Source organism: Choloepus didactylus, chromosome 10 (assembly GCF_015220235.1).
Source record: "Choloepus didactylus isolate mChoDid1 chromosome 10, mChoDid1.pri, whole genome shotgun sequence".
Lineage (NCBI taxonomy): Eukaryota > Metazoa > Chordata > Mammalia > Pilosa > Megalonychidae > Choloepus > Choloepus didactylus.
In genome coordinates this window covers 112,779,775-112,802,428 of record NC_051316.1, presented here as the reverse complement: position 1 = coordinate 112,802,428, position 22,654 = coordinate 112,779,775, and the positions used below count along the sequence as shown (strand labels likewise).

Below are 22,654 nucleotides of genomic sequence, written 5' to 3'. Positions count from 1 at the left end.
GGACAGATGAGTAGAAAAATGGGAATAAAAAGTAAATGAAAATTAAGGGGAATGGCGGATGGGATGTTTTGGGTATTCTTCATTAGTTGTATTTTTTTACTTTACTTTATTTTATATTTTATTTTATTTTATTTTATTTTATTTTATTTTGTTATTTTATTTTGGAGTAATGAAAATGTTCAAAAATTGATTTTCGTGATGAATGCACAACTATATGATGGTACTGTGAACAACTGATTGTACACCGTGGATGACTGTAGAGTATGTGAATATATCTCAATAAAACTGAATTTAAAAAAGGGATTTCTCAAAACCATAATGAGATATCATCACACACCAATAAGAATGGCGGCCATTGAACAAACAGGAAACTACAAATGCTGGAGAGGATGTGGAGAAATTGGAACTCGTATTCATTGCTGGTGAGACTGTATAATGGCACAGCCACTGTGGAAGACAGTTTGGTGGTTCCTTAGAAAACTAGATATCAAGTTACCCTACAATCCAGCAACTTTACTTCTAAGTGTATACCTAGAAGGTCTGAGAGCAGTGACATGAACAGACATTTGCACACTGATGTTCACAGCACCATTGTTCACAATTGACAATAGATGGAAACAATCCAAGTGTCTGTCAACAGACGAGTGGATAAACAAAATGTGGTATATACATACGATGGAATGCTATGCAGCTATAAGAAGGAACAAGGTCCTGAAACATGATAACATGGATGAATCTTGAAGACATAATGCTGAGTGAAAGACAGACACAAAAGGTGAGATATTGTATGTTATCACTAATATGAACTCCTTGAACAGTGTCTTATAATGTAGAACGTAGGAGACCTAGAGATAGATAGAAGCTAGCAAAGGGGAAATGATTGCTTAATATGTACAAACATGTTAATGAGGATGAACTTAAAGATATGAGAATGGATGGGGTGATGATAGTTCATTAATGGGATTACAAGTATCAGAGCTGCACTGAAGGTGAACGTGATAAAAAGGGGTTGTTTAAAGGCATGTATCACACAGATTAGCACTGCAAATACAAATAAGTGCTTGCATGATCTGCTTCTAAGGTATGACACTGGTACAAAGAGTTAACAGAGTGTAAACAGGAAAAACTACCTATTGCATATTATAGACTATATTTAATAGGAATACCTTACCAGTACCACACTAATACTAGGGATAAATAATTAGGGGCTAAGAGCTTTGGGGTGTTTTAAATTATAATAATTCTTTAAAATTGAGAGTGATGATGATTGTACAAATAAGTGAAGATAATGTGAGACATTGATGGTTTATCTTGGACAGAATATATGCTATGTGAAATTAGGAACCTCCTGCTTTGTAAGTTAAGCCGTTGATCTTGAGGCTTGCTCTTGTGAAACATATGGCTGTAAAGGGAGGCTAAGTCTACCTATAATTATGCCTAAGAGGCACCTCCAGAGAACCTCTTTTGTTGCTCAGAGTCCACTCTGCAAATAAATTCATTACCCTCCCCACTACGCGGGACATGACTCCCAGGAATGAGTCTGGTCCTGGCATCGAGGGCTTCTTAACCAAAAGGGGAAAAAGAAAGGTAACAAAATAAGGTTTCAGTGGCTAAGAGGTTTCAAATAGAGTTGAGAGGCTATTCTGGAGGTTACTTGTATGCAAGCTCCAGCTAGATATCCTAAATGGCCACAGTATGCCAAGCCCTAATCAATAGTATTCCCCCAAACCCTAAAGAACGCCTAGGTCCCTATCTGAGACACTACAAAAGTTTTATTCACTGAGTTTATTTTTCAGAAACTTAAATCCTCCAGAGTGTTGCTATTTCAGGCAAGTTCCCAAACCCAGAGGCAACAGCCTCTCCAAGAACATCAACCGGATGCATCCCCCTTCCCCATAATGTGACACCCCTTTTCAATATGAACAAGTTAGGGTGGTCACTGCCGAGATATCCCTGAAGACTGAGAAACTGATCAAATGAGAGAGAGGGGTAGCAACAGACAAGACAGGATTTAACGAAGGATTACAAATACTGAATCTTTATATAAATATTCTTTTTTTAGTTTCTAGGGTACTAGAATAGCTAGAAGGAAATAACTGACATGGTGGAACTGTAACCTGTAACATTCTTTGTAATTTGCTCTATAGTTACGCACTAAATTGTACTTTGAAATTTACTTTCTGTAAATTTACTTTCTGTATATAGGTTATATTTCACAATAAGGAAATAACTGAAATTGTGGAACTGTAACCCATAACATTCTTTGAAACTTGCTAACTATTTGTTAAATCATACTTTGAAAGTCATCACTTTTCTGTATATATGTTATTCACAAAAAATTTTTTTAAAGAAAAAAATTTTAAAAAGGGATTGCTGGCAAATAATGATGCAAGCTCTTGACTATCAAGATCTTTGCAAGAAAATATTGTCGCCACCTACTGGCAGTCCTGTGTTAGTGGTTTGGTCTATCCAGGTAAAATGAACCCTACTTTTCACTTCCACAATATACCAGAACTATGTCCCTCATTTATACTCCAAACATCATCATAATGGCTAAGTTTGTTGAATTTACTGATTTTTTTTTGGGCTAGGCCATACATTATATCATTTTATTCCTTACAATATCAGTAAGAAGCATGAACCTTTAATGAACTTGTTTTTATAGAAAGACAATCAAAGCACAGAGAGATCAGACCATTTCCCCAAGGCCACACAGCTAGTGACTAACAGAGCTGAGATATGAAACCAGAAAATGGCATCGCTTCTGCTGTAGCTGCATCCAATCGTGTGAAAAGCAACTGTAGTAAATGCAGAGTGTGAAGGTGCTAATAATGATGAGGATATTTATTGAGGAAGCATGGGGAGAAAAACAACAAAATGCAAGTTGAACACCTGGGATTTGGTCACCTCTCAATACTTTCTTGGCCTTGAGATCTAAGCAGGGTAGCAACTCTGATTGAGCCTTCCCTTCTCAGTTCCCTCATGGGGTTTTCATAGAGATCAAGTGAGACAGTGAGTGTGAAAGCACTTTGTAATCTGCCTTCTAATTCTAAAAATTTTGTCTCTGCATTAAATGAGATCATTAGCCATTAAAGAACTTGAACCCTATTATCTTTATATTTTTTCTGGAGAGATGTCATGTTTGTTATGACAAAGTTTTGCCCTTGATTTTGCAGAATGTGAAATACACAAATGCCTATTTAAATGAGCTTTCTGCCACTTTAAAGTATAAAGATATTTCCCACTGCATTGCTCAATATCCATTATTCAAGGCCTAATTTGAGAAATGCCTCTAATTCCAGGAAAACATTGTACTCTTTCTGCTGTCAGAAAACAAGAGCATAATGCATCTTTCAGCTGCCAGGAAAGGTAATTTAGTGTCCAGCGAAGCCCATTTCTGCAGTAAGGGAGTGCTCACTCCGTCAGTGTCCTTCATCTGCTCTCTCAGCTCCCTCCGCTCCTTCCCTACCACAGACTCTACTCACCCTTCCTTGCAAGTGTAAGTGACAGTGTTCCCAAAAGTGAAGTTACTCCCGATGATAATAGCATCTTTGATGGCAGGAGGCTCTCCGCAGAAGACACGGTGACAGGTAGGTGGTGCTTTGTCCCAGCTGCCTTGTGCCGTGCATTCAATGATGGAAGGGCCCTGTAAGCTACAGGGAAGAATAACATCACTCCTTTCATTGGCAATTTACTACCTCTATGAAACAGAGGTATCATTTACTGCTATGAAACAGGAAGGACATAGAAGAGAAGAGGGACACTGGAGGAATTTTAATGAAAGCTACATTTCAAGAGGCTATAGACCATTGAAAACAATGAATGGGCTCAAACAACATAGCAGCAACTATCCATTGCAAAATACCACAGATGAATGTGCTCTTTGGTGGTTTTGTAGGCACTCAGACTTTGTGAATGGCAGATTATTGGGGTTACTTGAGAAAGAATCCAGCAGACAGAAGTGGCTAAGAAGTCAGTAATTAAGGTAAAAGAGCACTGGCCTCACCATGAGCCTGGGCATCTGAAAACTGTCAATCATGACTCTGAGCCCTGGATTACATCTGACTTTGCAAACCCACATCCCTAAGCCACGGCTTATCCACCTTTGCCGGTCAACTGATTCTGACTGCCTGTATTATTCACTCTACTTTCTATTTACTTTATCCCTGTTGGCAATGTTTCTGATCACAGCCTGACTCTCCATTGTCCCTTCTGTTTGAGTATGTGTGTAATTTGATTAATACAATTTATTAAATTTAGTGTTAAGGACCCAGTATTAATGGTATACAGCCTGTTGAGTATTAGGGACCCATGCCCTTTCCCTTGACCTCACATGCTTATTACAACATCCCACCCAACACTGCACATGAGCTTGGTAAGATGTTCACAAAAGAATCCACAGCAAAAGCATTTTATCAGGGATTGTGTTATGCTTCACAAACACTTTGGGTTTGCATGTTTAGAGTCTGGTTGTTTATAGCAATTGAAGTAAGACCCCATGAGTCAAAGTTAGATGGATTATTTACTCTCCCCTTGGACATTCACTATAAATGAGGCCTCAGGAAAATTATAAACATGAGGATATCTTTTACATTTAGAAACTTGTATTTAAAGCCAGCCAGTCACATACGAATGAAACAAGGTTTTGTAGGAAGCTTGACCAGGGCCCTTGGATATTACCTATATCCGCTGTCACACGAATATGATGCAGTAGAAAGGTAGGTGAGCCCACTCAAAATGTATTTTCCATCATTTATGTTTCTGGGACTGGAACACTTCACCAATTCACACATGGGAGGAGAATGACTCCAAGAACCGCTAGCAAGGCAGGATGATTCTTTATCACCAGCCAAATTATATCCTTTATTACACCTAAGGGAGATAGAGGAAAATAACAGAATTTGCTTTATATTCATTATTTTACCTGTGCCAATACCTCCAAAAATATTGAGAATTTACATATATTTGAAGAATTCTTTTTTTTAAACCAGTGAAACAATGCTTTAAAATTTTTTTTTTCAAGGTTGAATACTATACATCTTTCCCAAAGGAACCTTCTTACATAATAAGTAGAAGAATAGCTTGAAAGATTTGGCTTGCCACTAGTTTGTGCCATGGGTTAACAGCCGCAAACAGAATTTACTTGGTTTGGAGGAGGTTTGGTCTAGTAGAGAGTCCTGTGATGGGAGATATATTGGGTTTGGAGCCAAAACCCCAGTTTATAGCAAGAAGTACTCATTAGGCAGCCACTCAGGGCACCTCAAGGCTGACACTGGGACAGTTAGAGGTAACCTATCAGGGGATTTAAGGAATCTGGATATGATTACCATTAGATTATTGGATTTGATTTCTTCATATTACACAAAATTCAGTTAAATCTGTATTAATTAAAAAACATCTCTGATTATTCTTGCCCCTTTCTCCCAGAATAACACCATTTCCAGCAGGGCATCAAAATCTTCTCTAATATATAACATACTCTTAGACACTTACCTGTACGTCACTTTACTGCCATAGGTAAACGATGACTCATCAATGCCACCATTTTCTGGAATAGCTGGTGCACCACAGGAAATAGCTTAAAGGAGGGAAAATAAAAAGCTTTTTTGCTTTTCTTACGTAGTGTGTGCAAAAATCTTTAACAGCTCAGGGGCACCTGTAGGTTTCCTTGTCAAATTCAAAAACAAAGAACACTGACACATCATCATATTTTATGTTTCTATACCTTACATTTCTGGGATTGCCAACCATAATAAACAAGGAAAATTTACTAAACATACGTTCACAATATGGTATCAGATGACTCCATTCTCCAGACTCCAAACACGTGATTTTGGTTACTCCCATCAGCTGATGGCCTTCTTCGCAAGAAAATACGACTTCGGCACCCACAGTGTAAATCTCACCAGAAGAGTGGCCATTTTCTGGATTTCCTGGAGTCCTACATTTTATAGGTTCTTCAAAGAAAGAAGCAGTTTTTGTGGGACAGTAAGTGGCTTTCACACAACATGCAAGGTCTCAGTGCAAGAGAATTCCACTACTGCTGAGGTACCAGTGGATATTAGAACAGAACGTACACTTCATAGGCCCTCTACTAACATGATATTGAAACAGCAAGCACTAACAAAATTATACACAATTTAAGTGGTCAGAAGGTAGTTGTTATTGGGAAAGCAGTGGTGGTTTCAAGGGATGGCTCACAAGCCTACGGCTCCCCTCTCCTTTCCACCCTCCCCACAATCTTAGACCCACTTTTTCAGGGCAATTAACATTTTCTCAAGCTGCTGTAAAAGCTATACAAAAGCAGACTCAGGAGAACTTCCCAGCCTTTCTTACCAAACAGACTGTTGACCATAAGCCCTTCCTGTTTACAGACTTGAGGTCATAGGAGGAGAAACAAGTTAAAGTTTTGTGGCTAGAGTAAAGAAGTCAGAATTAATGTGATATCTGAATTCCCCAAAGGAGAAGATATATTGATTTGGTCTTCCAGAAGGTCATTTTGGCTGCAAAAATCAAGAATTTAAAAATTCTCTCAAAAAGTAAATCCAACATAGGACTTTATTTTGAGAAAACAGCCAGTAAGAAGCACGAAAATTTACATACTCAAAAGCTTTTTACACTATAGTAGAAATCACCTAAATGTTAAAATCAAGAGAAAAATTAATTATAGGAAATAAGGCAAGAATTAAAATCAGGTTCTCATAATATTCAGAGACATAAAAAATGTTCATGATGTAATATTTATTGAAATAAAGAACTGTGTATACAGTATGTGTTTATATGTATACATATGCATGTATGTATGTTGATATTTATGAATGCATAGAGAGCACACAGAAACAATATTGGGGGACAGATCTGTAAATTCTAACTCTTGATATTTCTAGGTGGTAGGATTGCAGATGATTTCAATCTTCTCTTCTGTTTTAATAATTTGCATATTTCCTCAAAAAAGTTGTACGGCTTTATAATCAAAAATCTTTAAAGATATTCTTCAATTTGCATTTTAGTTGATTATAAATGTATAGATTAAAAATTTGCCTTCTGAATCCTTTACACCCTCACCCACTACACCATGTTCTCACATTTTCTTGCCACTTCTACATATCCATCTCTGCTAATGTAATTAACAGGTTATTTATCTCATATTTCAAAAGTGTGCAACATTTGTATTCAACATGAACCCAAATTTAGAATATTTATTCAGATTAAACCCTATGGTGAACTGGTTTCAAAGCTCGCTGTCTGATGAGTTTGCCTTTCTTTCTGCAATGTTTGCCTTTGTATCTGCTGTCTTTTAATTTTAGCATCTTTTCTCCTTGTGGCTTTGTGATCGAAAACTTTTTTAATACATGTTATGTCTTGTTGTCTCCCATTGCATGTAAGCAGTCTTCTCAAGTTTACTTCTGGTTCCTGTGTTGACTCATTTTCAGTGCCATATTCTGAGTCTGCAGGATAATTTCCCCCTTTCTTTGAGTAGGAGTATTTTCACAAAGAGCCTATATTTTAAAATCTGTTTTAGCAGGGTTCCTTCCTATCAGGTTTAAAGAGAAGAAATTTACCTAAATCAGATATGTCCCTGGGCAAGCTTTGTGACTTGTTCTTGGAGAGTACACAGATTTTCAGGCAGAGAATAAATGAAGAATGCATAAACATCTAATATTCTCTATTTAAACTAGAACAGTTTACTGGCCTAAAGTGGTTTACTTCTCTTTTTATTTCTATTGTCTGACTGACACTTTCTTATTGTTGTTTTTACTTCATGTGTGTACGTGTGTGTGCGTGTGCGTGTATGTTTTACAGTGGAAAAACCTATGTGCATATCATGTATCAATCCTGGGGCTTTTTTCTCTATCCACTACTGCAAATTCCTCTCTCCTTTCTGTCCTATTGTTTTCTGGGACTTGCTCCTTGCAATGAATGTAGAAAGACAATGATGGATTGGGAAATGGGCCAGTATTTCCAAAGTTATCAGACAATATTGGAATGTGGTAAAGCTAGATGTGCATTTTTTGTAATGATATAACTCTGTGTCCTTGAAAATGTGATAAAGCATCTTTTTCTTTTGGTGACACCTCTGTTTGCTCTGACTGAGGCAGAAGAGGCCATTGATTATATTTCTAAATCTACTCTATTATTCTTGTACTATGTTGCCATTTCTTCAACATCCTGGTGTTATCGATCAGCTCTCAGTTTTGATCTTCAGACACTGGGAAGTTGGGAAAGGCACAATGCCAACTTAAAGCACCCATGGTTGTTATTTACGTGTCTTTTATAAGAGATTTATCTGCTCTTCCTCTCTCTATGCCCTTTGAAGTTGAAAATATTGTCTTACTTTGAAATAAATAATATTAGACATACATACTTAATTAAAAAATTGAAATAGAAATTCCAAGTTTTATAAATATATGTATATGTTACCTGCACAATGTTTACCATCTCCTGTGTATGGCGGGATACACGAGCACATGTAGGATCCGTTAGTATTCAGGCAGGAAGCATGCTCACTGCAATCTGATCCGACTGCACATTCATCAACATCTAAAATGAGGACAGCTTGCAAATGTTAAAGTTGATTCATTTTTTTAAGGTATCATATTTTATTTTTACTCTTAAATCACTACATATCACTTAACTCAGAATACTTTATATATAAATACAATAGTCATAATCACACCACAGACATACAGTAAAAGCTACTGTTGTCCTCGTTTATAGATGGGTCAGGAGAAGACCAAGGATAGTGTATCCTGGTAAATATAGCCTGCATAGCTTGTTAAAATTCTAAAACATTTGAACATTTTTTTGTCACTATGGCTTGTCCAGAGCCTAGGGGTGAGATGAAGTTATCAAAGGAATGCCACGAGAGCCTTCTGGGTCACCAAATATACTTGGGATGTTTGTCTCCTATAGAGCTAGAGTCAAGCCACACAGTAATTGCCAACATTTATCTTACCCAGGCATGAAGGTGAAATGCCATTCCAGCTCCCACTGTCTATACAGAACATCCTCGAATCACCCAACAGATAATAGCCGTTATTGCACTGGTAAGTCACTGTGCTGCCAGCATAGAAGTCCTCAGCTGAATAAAAGCCATTCTCCAGAGGGGGTGGCACCCCACAACTAATGCCTATAAGGCAACCAGGAAGAACACACTACATTAGGTGCAAAATGCTCGTAGGACATTATATTCATATTAAAGGAGTGGTTCAGATGAGCATGCACTTTTTCAATGCTTAGACGAGCATGCACTTTTCCAACGTTCAGATGAGCATGCGCTTTTCCAACGTTCAGATGAACATGCACTTTTCCAATGCACGCAAGTGTTAGATCGAGAGTTCTATGGGTGATAGCATGCAGCAGCTGCCTCTGGACCCTCGGCATCCGGAACACTGCCTGGTGCACGGGAGGCATGCAACTTATTCATCCAACAGCATTTAGGTCCTACTACCCACCAGACGCTGTCCTAGGTTCTGGGGTTACAGTAGTGACCCAACAACAGACAAAATCCCTGCCTTGTGGAGCTTACTTTCTAGCAGGAGTAGACAGACAAGAAACAGATCAATATATGATATGTCAGGTGGTGCTAACTATGCTATCTAAAATAGCCATCTTGCCGCCACTCAACCCCTTCTGTTTGTCTATCCTACAGTAATGGTTTGGATAGTATCCACCACTCCCCTGCCCCAAATTCACGTCCATCCAGAACATAAGGATGTGCCCTTATTTGGAAATAGGGTCTCTGCAGGTGTAATTAGTTAAGATAAGGTAATACTGGATTAGGGAGAACCCTAAATACAATGGCTGGTTTCCTTATAAGGAGAGGGAGATTTGGGACACACAGACAAGGAAGAAGGTCATACGATGACAGAGGCAGAGACGGGAGTGATGCAGCTACAAGCCAAGGGACATCAAGGATTTCAAGGAGCCCAGAATCTAGAAAGAGGTAAGGGAGGATTCTTCCCTACAACTTTCAGAGGGAGCATGGTCCTACTGATACCTTGATTTTGGACTTTTAGCCTCCAGAGCTGTGAGAAAATTAGTATCTCATTTTAATCCACAGAGTGTGATAATTTGTTACGGAAGCCTTAGGAAACCAATACGCCTACCCTGATTCATCTTTCTTCACAGCTCTTACTATTAGCCCTCACTATTACTATTTATATAATTTATATAATTTATATTTACTTGTTTATCTTTTGTCTCTCCCACTAGAATGTAAGCTCCATAAGAAAAAGGAGATTTTTTTTTTTCCCAACTGGTGCATCTCTAGGATGTAAATCAGTGCCTAGGGCATAGTAAGTATTTAAAAACTGTTGAATGAATGAATGAATGAATGAATGCAGGAGTGCATCCAACTCAAGAGATCTCATCCAGCAATGGTCGATCTTTCCTTGCGGCATCTTGCATGCATTCACAAGTGGTCTTTTGGATCTTCATCACTCACTTTCCTTCAAGCCCAGCACAGTTCATTGCACAAAGGAAGTATTCAATGAATAATTGCTCTATTTGCTACTGTGGGTATCTAGCTTTTATCTAGTTTTCTTGAAAAGTATTCTCATGCTTCCAATATTTTTCAAGAGCCACTGAAATGACTTCGACAAAGGCAGCTCACGTTCACAGTGAGGAAGTGGTTGTGTCCATTGTCCTTGATTCAAACAGGACTGTACAGGGTTCCCGACCATCTGGAAGCCTGGCTCACAGAACAGACTGACTTTGGAGCCTGGCTTTAAATCTGCTGATGCTGTTCGCAGATGAGGTACGGATCTTTCCAAAGGTGGGCAATCTGAGGGCAAAGAGCACGGGGCCAGAGCTTGTCAGCAACATGGTGGCAGCATCACCAAATCCAGGGCTTCGATTCTTACTTTGCACTGATACTCAATATCATGAGATAGCCAGATTGATGGCCAGCAAAATTACTAGGAAAGAGTATTCAAGTTAATAACCAACCTTCCTTATTTCAGTAAAATTCTGCTGAGTATACTCCTTAAGGAAAAAGAAATTGGTATTTTGGGACTATTCATTAATATTCATTAATTCATTAATAAAATATTTGTACAAATTATCAAAGGACCATGAATTCTAGGACCTTTCAAAAACATGTTTAAATACATTTAATTATATGAGGCAGTTTAGATGGTCCAGAGTTTGACTGTGCACTGCGTGGATTGTAAGATCCATTGATTTTCTCCCTGCGCTGTCACTATGCTATTTTCTTCATCTAGATGCTTGCTAGGAAATAGAGAGCCAAAAAGAGTGGTCCATCTCAAACATGAGCCCAGGACTTTGGTGGCATTTAAAAAATTAACATATCCTTCCTCTCATTCTATTTTCTTAATCTTACCTTACCTTTGTCTGACTTGCTTCTCCAATTAATTTATACCCTGCTGTACAAAATGTATTTCAGAAATAAAAAACAAAAAACAAAAAACAAAAACAACCATCATTTGGATGAAGGGAGGGTAAAAATGAATTACTAAACAACAGACTGTCAGACACACAGTATTTGACCAAGAGAGAATTGTGAATTGCCTCCTTTTGCTAGAAAACCCCAGAGTAGTCAAGAAGTGGTGGGGTCTGTGGAAGAAGGAAATTCTAACCAGAACAGAATATGCTCTCGGAATCGATATTCACTTTCCCCACAATTCCCGACAGGAAATCAGGCCAGGCTAGCACATTTCCTTTATTGAGTTCTTCTGGGCATGAGGTAGCCAGCGATTTCACCTGAAAGTTTAAGAACACATCTTTAGATAAGCCTTTCTTGTTTCACAAAGGCAGCGTTATTATATCTTAACTTAAATGGGGATGGGGCATGATTTCAGAGGCAACAGGCAAGTTTTCTTCTTCCATCTCCCCTATCCCTGACACTCCTTCTCCGAAATATTTCTCCCATGAGGCTCAGTGTTGTCTGACATCTGACTTCTATGCACAGGTAATCATTTCTCCTCTACAACTTTGCAATTTGTTAAGATGTTGCAGAGACTCCCCTTCTCCATTCTATTGTCTCTTCTATCTCTGATCTAAACATTTATCAAGCCCTCACTATGTGCCAAGCCAAACCATGAGGCGTATATGCTCTATTTGGTTCAATCCCTGTCAACCATCCACTAAACAGTTCTAATTATTTATTTTTTATAGACAAGACAATCGAACCTTAGAGAAACTGAATAATTTGTTCAAAAACCATCATGGCAAGTTCGTGGTAGATCTGGGATTTGAACCCAGACTGGCCCCAGACTGCCTTTAACCACTCTCTCATCTCTTGCTCTCTATCTATCATCTGTTGCCAGTCCTAAGTTTTTGCATCCTTAGTTGGAGGGATTTGGAGTATTATTTCCTATGATTGCTTCCAGCTCTGATATTACATGATTTTATGAAATAATTATTTCCAATAAAATTTAAGAACACCACCAGGAAACTAAAAAGAGGGTAACTTGAAAGTTATTGTTGATAACCCCTGTAGGTCATATTTACTCTATGACCCAAGGATATTGCCAGTAAATTCTGAAAGCCAAGAGCTTACAGTAAGATAGGGCATCATTAGGCTGTTCACGTTTTCACCAGGTCTGTATTTCATTAGCGTCTACACTGCATTTCATTACTGTCTACACTGAAAATGGGATTGACCTGGTGTGGAGTCAGAACATAGTCCCAGAGGTTGAGCTGGCTCATGGATCCCACAAAAGACTCGGCTGGGTTGAAGCCCTCTCCTTTTTTGTCTTGCTCTTGCCCAAGAACTAATGCACCACCACCTAAAGAGAGAGAGAGATTAAAAAGGAGGAAATGGGCCTGAATGTCAGTTATTCCTAAAATGCTGACTTATTGAAAGCATAGCCGATATAAATATATCATAGAAAATCATCAAAAAGCTAAATTTTCTAAACTTACTGCATGTTTTATCAATAAGGGCAAACTCAATACTTTAAATGGCAACATTACAAAGTCAAGATTTAGAATATTATGTTGGATTTATGAATATTTAACTTAAAAACTATATATATATATATTAAATATATACACACATGTGTGTAATATTTTATATCACCGAAATAGTTAAGTTTCATTTCACCTACTTTCTTCTAGGAAATTATCCTCCTTGCCAGATCAGTAGCTATTCTTCATTTTCTTACTTCTTAGCCCACAGTGCTATAATTTCTATCACCAATTCCAGGGAACCTTCTAAAGTTGTCACTGGCCTCCTAATTGCCAAATCCAGTGGACACACATCCATTTTCGTTTCTTGTAACATCTCTGTATCATTTGTTTCTATTGGCCATTTTATGCCATCAAACTGTCCTTCCTGAGTGTGCTGGATGGTCTGTACTTGCCCCTGAAGCTCTCCTCTCCACCCTTCTCCACTCAACCCTTGACCATTATGGGCTGCACCACCTGTCTCCTTGTCCTCTGGCTTCTCTTTGAGTTTGGCCAATGGGAGGTCCAGCAGCAGATAAGAAAGTGTATGCGAGAGCAGCTTAATCTCTTGGCTCCCTTCTGGCCAGGTCCCAGACTGGCATTGTCTGCTTTCCTCTCCCATAAGGGTATTGCTGCCTTTGGGTGACTCCTCTCTTAGCACCACAGGTTCAGCTAAATTCAGACAACCACCCTCACCCCTTGCCACTTCAGGCTCACCTCTTGTGGCTTCCCATTGTTGCTAGTCAGCTGTGCCTGCATCTTTGAAAATAGTCCCTCCACTAATCTCTCTCCAGTTCCCACCTCTCTCCTGCCAGGACCCTGACTGATTACACTGGGTTTCCACAACAGCATCCTCTCCCAGTCCACCTCGAACCTTTCTTTTCCTTCTCCGTCTCTCTTTTCTGCCTGCCTCTTGGATGCTGATGCTCCCAGGCTTTCATCCCTGACTTCCTCTCTTCTCCCTTCAATTGCTCTCTCCATCTCCCTATCTGATCTCACTCACTGGCCAATCTAAGTCTGTAGACCCAATCCCTCTTACATGATTCTCCAACCTAAAGTTTTTTCTTACAAAAATTGATAAATAAAAAATTAATACATACACATGGAAGAAAATTAGAAAAATAAAGCATGAAGAATTCCTCTTGCTCCCAAATAATCATTTAATAGTTTTGTGTATTTCCTTCCAGTATTTTTTTTTTGCCTATGAGTATGTGTGTGAAATATTTAAAAAAATACATGACTCAGAATTCTACCTTATGATATTTTGTATTTTGCTTTTATTCTTGAACATTTTCTCATTTAATGGATCTAAATAATTTTGTTATTTTATCATATGACTGCAAACAAGCCACAATCTGCTTGATTCCTTAATTTAACAACCAAGTATTATTGGATATTAAAGCTGTTTCCAAGTTTGGTACTAAAATAATGCTGAGATAAGAAAACGTAAGTAATTGTTTGGATCATCGATTATTTTCTTTAGATTAATTCCTGGAAGAGCTGTTGCTGGATGCATGCAAAGGGTTTATCTAAGTCTCCTGATGCAAATCTCTAAATTGTTTCTCAGAAAGGCTGTATCAATTTTCGCAATGGCCAGCACTCTATAAGCAGTGTCCACCATGCCAAATCCTTGCCAATAGTAACTTATCACAACAGAACTTTGCCAATTTAATATACAGTGGTATCAGACCTATATTTTTAGTTGCCTATTTTAGCTGTATGCATTCCTACATTCATAAATCCAGCAGAGAACTCAAACTCAATATGTCATACCAAATACTTAATCTCCTCACTCCCATAACTGTCCTTTTCCTAGAATTCTTGTCTCATCTTACAGATACCTCTAAAACCTGCTCACCCACACTAAGGCCAGCCAGATGCTGAGGTCTGTCATTTGGAGCTCTGCAACACTGAGGGACCCTACTTCATCCCATCCGTCATTACTGCTGTGGCCAGACAACCATCTCCTCCCTTGGGTGGCCACTATAACCATTTCCTGTTTTTATTTTCTTGTTTCTTCAATCTATTTTTTTTTTTTGTCCTCCATCAGGGATTAATTTTGGTCTTAAGATTCAAATGCTCTTCATTGGTAATAAAAGAAGTATATGTTCATTATGAAAATATCAGAAAAGAATAGAGAAGGCAATAAAAATCACCTGGAATCTCACCACTGGAGGAAAGTTAGTTGACAACAAGAACAACCCAAATTAAAAACAAAAAACAATCACTGCCCCATTTCATCTGATAACACCACATACTCTTGAAAGACCTTTAATATCTCCTAATTTACTAAAGGAAAATGTAAGCATTCCTTGAGGGACCATAATCAAGTTCTCTGTAATAAATATTTCAGCTTCCTTCTCCATCACGTCTTCTTTTCCTCCCTCCCCACATACTCTCTGTTCTAGGAACAAGGAACTGTCAACCATCCCTCAATCACGGCTCTCTGCCTGGGTATCCAGAGCTCCTTCCATCTGAAATGCCCTTCCCTATTCTACTGCCCAGCCAAGTTTGATTCATCCTTCAAAATCACAGGCTTCTTAAATTCAGCAAATATTCATGGAGCTACCAATTATGTGCTGTCTATAATATCAGGCATGCAACTTACGTAGATGAAAAAACAGGTGAAAGTTTTCCTGCCCTTGGCAGATTACAGTTCTAAGGCAAGATACATACACAAACACTTTCCAATATTACCTGGTTTATGTGTTCAGGATGATAGAAAGAACTGAGAGAAAAATGTCAGCGAGGAAGGGAGGGGTCAGGAAACGCATTTGGGAGCTGGATTTTGATGACTGAATAAGAGTTAATCTCATGTAAAATGCTCCAGTTTGTATACTGAACACATAAAAAAACAAAACACTCCAAAGAAACACAAAGAAACCTAGCAATTAATCTCCTCCTTGGAAGACAGTTTAGCAAACACTTGTTGTTAATTCAGTGTACTTCCTTGTAGTCTTAATACACATTTCCCCAAAGATATTTCTCACACAGGACAAAGCTTCTGATAACTCCCAGTCTGGATAATCATGGATTAGGTAAATGAAAGAGATAACTGTTGCTCTTTTCTCTAAAACCAAGGAAACAAAGCTAGCAAACTTGATGCTCATCTAAAGACCACTATTACCAGAATCTAACAGAATTTTACTCATTTTGCTAAGACATACCAGGTATGGCTGACCCAACAGAGAGGCCAGTGCCACCATCAGATAATTTCCCATCAATATACACTTTCCAGGCTCCATCTGCACTTGTCCAAGTGATTGCAATATGATGCCAACTGCCATCATTCACTGCTGGGCAGTCTGTTATCCTTTCCTTGCCATTCACATAGAGAACCCAGCTGCAGAGAAAAAAGATTACAGAGGGATGTAATCAGCCATAAGCTGCAATCCTTCTGTGTGAAGTTACAATTTTTTTTCTTTTCCATTTCTTCTTCTTTTTTTTTTTTTTGTGGTCAAAGTGCTACATGAAAACTCATTATTCCATTTACTTTATTTGATCATATTTCATAGAAACAGATTTGATTTACTATTTACACTTCATTACAGCTTCTTGAAAATTGGTTTGTGTTTCTTAAACATTGAGGGGTAGGATGAGCTGAGAAAAGTAAGTTCAATTTGACACAATTCACCAATTTGGTGAGAGCAAATCATGAATTGAAGGACTTAGAGTTGTAAAAATGTCAGATTGTTTTCTATCCTCCAGATTTTATGTTTCTTGAGGCCAGGAACAAGCTTCATTCATCCCATGGAAAGTAAGGTCTGTCTTATGGTTGCCAAGGAAGTAGTATGGCAGACAAATATATGTCAATTCAAAAAAAGAATAATTAGAATTTAACAAGAGTGGCCAAACAAAAGAGGCTTCTTTCAACCACATCACTTAGGAAAGTGACAAAGATAATAGGTAGTTTAAAGTGAAAAACCCTAAAAAAAGCCAATGGATTAAAAAAGAAAATTAGGGAAAGTTGCTTCTCTCCCAGTTCCAGTACAAATAGGCTTATGAAAAAATAACATTTTCTTGCAATATTGATTGTTTCCTTTCTGCATTTTGCTATTTTCCTTCCCCTATTCAAGCAAGTAATGGTTCCCTCTTCCTCTATATTTTCCCTCGGGGAGAATTTTACAAACTTCTTGGATTTTGTTTCTAAAAGCTCGAGTCCATTAAGAAGAGGGTTTGTGGATGGTAAGCCTTCCATTAGAATAGAGAGAGCTCCCTGGGTTGAGGAAAAAGAGCGCAATGAGTCCTCTAGACTAGCAACTTGCTCACTGGCTGCCTATCTAGACTGAAGGCACAAACTTGCAGGATTGCCAAGGATGGCACATGTGGCACAGAGCGGTGGACCTGAAGGTACCACGAAGCCTGAGGCAGTGGCCCAGTCCAGCAATAAGCAGGGTGGACACTGACCAATGATGGAAGCCCTTCCCAAGGCTGTGGATCTTTAGCAAAACTCTCTGGGTCTATGTGACGTTGACTTTCCTATAAGACCAGAGGAATGGCAGCCTGAAGTTGGAATTAACTTGATCCATAAAGAAATAAACAAATGTCATCTTGCACACCTGAGTTTGTAAACTGATTCATATTCAATACCTGGGTCTCCCATGGTCAATAATGTGACCAAAATCCATTAACCCTTGGAGGCCCTGATATCTGAAAGAAGTAGCACCAGACTAAGCTCTGCCACTCCTGGGTGTGGAGACTTTTAGGCAAACCATTTAGTCTTTCTGAAATTTAGTTTTTCTATCTGCAAATGGACACTAATTCCTCAGGTCATTGTGAAGGTCAAATGAAGTCATACAATGAAAATACTAATACTTAGTAAGCAACAAACCACAACATATGCATAAGGAGTTCTATCACTAAACCTTTGACTTTTTACGGAACTTATTTAATGATTGTCACCCTGTTGTCCTGCTGGAACACTGCCCATCCCTTCCCCTGACCCCCATCCCAGCCCTAATTTGGTGCCAAAGCATGGCATCTGCAAGGCTGGTCCTCTGCTCAGCTGCACAGTCTTCCCTACACAGCACTGAGGCTGAATTCTAGATAAGTTACTGACATCCCCAACTGTTACATGCAGTTACTGCACCTGCACACTTCTGCTCACCCATTATAATCGGTCAGGAGGAAGGTATTGTCACTGCCATTCTCTAATGCGTAGGAGATTGGTGTTCCATAGTTGAAGGAGTCAGAGGATTTCATCCAGAACGTGCAGGTCACAGCACTGAGTGATGGAAGCACGCCATCCAGCATGACGTAGCCATAGATACCAGAAACTTCAAAATCCAGGTTAAAGCCCGTAGACTGTTCTGCAACGAATAAGAAAAGTGTGCAGATCGTGGCACCTACAAGGCCTTCTCAGCTGTTTAAGGTAAGCAGCAGATGTGCAGTACTATTGGCAAAGAAAGCTCATTTCAGTAAATATGATTATTTTATCTGAGAAGCAGTTTCAAAATTAAATACATATTATACAAAATCTATAACACATGCTTCTCAAACAAGAAAAAATCTGTATATAAGATGAGAAAAGCACTCATTAATGAAAGGAAACAAAAAACTGGGAACAGTTGGAAGGAGATAGTGAAATTGGGGAGTTATTAAAGATGGCTGATACAAAAGCATGACTCAGTAGAAAGGAAGTGATTCCCACCCCCACTCAGGGCTCTGGCTTTTTCCCGTTTCATGAGCAATTCAGCTCTGCCCCTAACCCTGCATACCTCACTCAATAAAACTAAAGTCCTATTGCTAAAATACTCCAGTACTCTTAGAAAGCAGCCTAGCATTGATCTACTGATTCTCAAGCATACCCACAGACTCACAGCTCTGAAGTCAAGTGGCTTACCAAAGTGTCCTTTCTAAACACTTTCACATTATGAGTTCTAAGTACAATTTTCTGTAGCACCCCCTTCTATCTTTAAGCTTCGATGTCCTCATCTTTGCTACTGGGGACAATTAACAATAGTACCTAGCTTATTGGATGGCTGTGAAGATTAAATAAGTGCAAAGTGCTTAGCATATGGTTATTATATTACTATTTTTATTATTGCTATTAATAACACTGAATTCATATATACCTGTTTCACACCTGCTGCCTGAAAATCCTGGCTGGCATTTGCAACTGTATGAGTTTAACTTATCCACACAGGTGGCCTGATTTCTACATGGGTTAGATTGACATTCGTTGATGTTCAATTCACAGAATGCTCCTGTGAAGCCTGGGGCACACTGGCATCTGAGAGAAAATGAAATGTAACAATTAGAACAGGTGCAGAAAGACCTTAAAGGAAGTCTCCCATTTAGGGTAACACTGTTTCAGATAACTATGAAAATGGAAATGCCGAAACATACTTCCCACATCAAAATCATTCTTTAAGTGTTAGTCACTTTTTCCGGATTACTTAACAAAAGTCTATTTTAAAAAATCTATTTATTTTTTTTTAAGTCTATTTAAAAAAAAGTCTATTTAAAGTCAACACCTATTAGAAATATCATAGTAACAAAACAAAGTAGAAAGTAGTTGTGGTCAAGATGAAGTATTATATTATCATGCAGTGGTTTCTCTCATGACACAAGTGCTAGAAAAAAAATATAAAAGTTCAGACACTGTTCTCAATGCCTTCTATACAGTAAGGTAATCTTTATAAAAATGAGGGAATAGTATTATTCCTGTATTATGGATGAGCAAGCTGTGGCTCAGAGAGGTTTAGGAATTTGCCCAAGTCCTATTGATACCAAGTGGTAGCATAGGGTTTTGAACCCAACCTCAAGCCTTGTTCTTAATCAGTTTGCCATGCTGTTTCTAACTATGCAACAAACTATTTGAGTCCAACAGAATGAAAAGTATATCTTACAATGTCAAATGGGAAATCTCTATATTGAGTAGAACTACAATTTGGCAGTGTCAAGGAAGCTGTTGGCTTGCATTCTCAGAGCCCTGTATATCCATTTCTAGTCATTTACTCTTGGGGACTATTACACAGGTGCACAAAGAGACATGTTAAAAATGTTCATGGCAGCATCACTCTTAATGTTTATGGAAAGGAGAATGGAAAAATAAATCATGGTATAACTGGGCAATGGAATACTCATCAGCAGTTGAAATAAGTTAGAGTCAAATGTATCAATCTTGATGATACTTGAAAACATGTTGAGTGAAAAATAAAACAAACTACAAAAGGTTATATATATAGCTGTGATACCATTTATATAACAATGCCAAGCAATACCCTACACTGTTTATGGAGTCATACATGTAGTGAAATAGAAAACTTGAATGAGAAAGAAATACACCAAATTCAGGACAGTGGTTATCACTGGGGGAAAAGGGAAATTGTGTGCGTGTGTGTGTGTGTGTGTGTGTGTGTGTGTGTGTTATAGGGACTCCAACTTGACTGTTAGTACTTAACTTCCTTGAAACAAAATATGTGAAGTAAATATGGTAAAATGCTAAGGTTTGATTACCACAAGTACATGACTTTTATTATTCTTTGTACTTTTCTGTATGTTTGAAATATTTTGTAATTAAAAGGCTCTGTTTGATAAATGGTAACTATCATTATTGTTACTAGAATTTTTATATGGAAACCTGTTTGATACAGGTGTCAAGGTGACTAATATGAATAAATGGTGTGTAAGGAGTTTTAAAGGACATCTTGTTGCCAGTGGGGAAATTTTATTGGGTTCTCTGCATTTGATGGTAAACATATTTTTGGCAAGAATTTTACTCATCTTTATCCTCCCAAATTTGATATCATTACAACACTCAAATAGTCTCATCTAAAAAACCGCTTTGGTGACACCCTGCACTCCTTTTGGATTAGGAGTTTACCTGTATCTACCATCCAGTTAGGATTTAAGGAAATTTGGTATCCATCAGTTGTTTTTGACTCTGGGCAAAATTCGGAACCCTTGTTGTACCTAGCTTCATCAGCAAATTTCTCATTGCCTGTGTTTAGGTGCTATATGCCACAAAATGCAAAGAGCCAATGAACAGATGATGCTACACTGATAAGGTCTCATTTCCATATGAGGGGTAAAGTCTCAATGGCAGAATTGTTTTCACGTTTCTTCTGGATAGAGCCCTGGCTATTGTCAGGAGGATGAATGAGAAGGGGAGTGGAAAATTTGCAACTGTGGAAGACTTTTTCTTTTAACTTTTTTTGTAAACTTACAGAAGGAGCAGCATCTTGAGGCAACAAAGTTACCTAAGATTCTACAAGCAAGACCAGCCTGTCTTCTCTACCACAGAAGCCACAGATTGTGCTAGGGGAAGGGGTGAGCAGGGGCAGTTTTGATTGTGATGACATGAGAGAGGGTTTCCTAGGAGCTAACTCAGGAAAACAAAGTCTTCCTCCTCTAAACACTACTATTTATAATAACGAAAGCTCAGCTTTTATTATTTTACTTATTTACACTCTCATGTTAGATTTCTTTTGAATGAAAGAACTAAAAATTGTTTGAAAACCATAGTAAGTACACTGCAATGTGATAGTATGTTTGCACAATTCTTCTTGATTTTTACCTAGAGAAAAACTTCAGCTAAAATATAAAACATTTAAAGAGAGGGTTTCTGCGAGTGTTACTGTATTTGCTTGTGTAACTGTGTTTCCTTTCACCTTCTATGATTTCTCAGTACAGAACAATGGTTCCCAAACCTGACTGTGCATCAGAATCACTGGGGAACTTAAAACATACAGGTTCTCTGTTTTAAAAGTGCAGACTCTACCTCAGTATTAGTGACTCACAACCTAATGTCCTATCATTAGGACAGCATTTGGCAATGGCTGACTTGACACGTGAAATAATATTCCATAAAGGTTGCAGAATGATTGTACAGTTAAGAGAATGAAAATTGTGTAAAGAACCAGACTTGGTCTTTTACCTGAAGCTATTGATACTGTCTTTACAGGTGGCTCCATTTTTGCACGGTTGACTGAGACACTCATCAATGTTTTTTTCACATCGGGTACCCAAAAATCCAGGTGGACATTTGCACAAGAACCCCCCAACCTGGTCTTCACAGACTGCATTATTTAAGCATGGACGTGGCTGGCATTCATTGACTTCTGTTTCACAGTGGAGGCCTGGAGATTGATGAGGAAGAAAAAGAGTCCAAATAATCACCCCATTTGGAAAACTGTGATCAAAGTGTTGACTTCTTGAAGGATGCGGCACCAAGCAATTGGAATGGAGGGTAGAGAGCTGCAGAGCCACTGACCTATATCCAACTGGTTTGAGATACAATTCTCTAATGAGCTCTGGCTTTTGTCATTCATTTTAGGACCCTATTTTTATATCACCTCTTTCTGAGGCTAAGATTTGTAACGAATATCTAATTGAGGTAATGTTAAAATAATACATTTAATACAAATTGTTTCTCTGCTGCTTTAACCTTGCTGTTTTCCTTCGCTGGTCATTTACTTCCTTGGACTTCCTCCTAATCAATTAAATATGCATTTTTTACCATATCATTTTCCATCCATTTGCAATACTCTTGCATGATAATTTGTCTCCACATTCTTCTTGAATGCTGTCTTTGCATGTAAGCTTTTATCCTTCTCTCTCTCTCTCCTTCCCTCACCTCCTCTTTCTTTCTGTATGTCTCCTACTGCCTTATCTACAGTTCTTTGCATAAAGTGGAAATGGTGCAAATTCTGGTAACTTAATAGAACCAAATGATTAGTAGATTATTGAAAGCAATATACATTCACTATTGACAATATAGAAAATCCAGAAAAACACA

At 38.3% G+C, this 22,654-nt stretch overlaps 1 protein-coding gene across 1 annotated transcript in view; it reads right to left on the bottom strand.

Moving 5' to 3' along the window:
- The window catches only part of SVEP1 (sushi, von Willebrand factor type A, EGF and pentraxin domain containing 1), a 195,409-nt gene that overhangs the window by 50,267 nt on the left and 122,488 nt on the right, over positions 1 to 22,654 (bottom strand). The window contains 13 exon segments of the mRNA XM_037797566.1: positions 3,486 to 3,653; positions 4,681 to 4,872; positions 5,494 to 5,578; positions 5,781 to 5,957; positions 8,422 to 8,541; positions 8,957 to 9,130; positions 10,616 to 10,786; positions 11,601 to 11,724; positions 12,628 to 12,752; positions 16,080 to 16,255; positions 18,020 to 18,221; positions 18,987 to 19,144; positions 21,794 to 21,995. Coding sequence (XP_037653494.1) covers positions 3,486 to 3,653; positions 4,681 to 4,872; positions 5,494 to 5,578; positions 5,781 to 5,957; positions 8,422 to 8,541; positions 8,957 to 9,130; positions 10,616 to 10,786; positions 11,601 to 11,724; positions 12,628 to 12,752; positions 16,080 to 16,255; positions 18,020 to 18,221; positions 18,987 to 19,144; positions 21,794 to 21,995 — 2,074 coding nt within the window.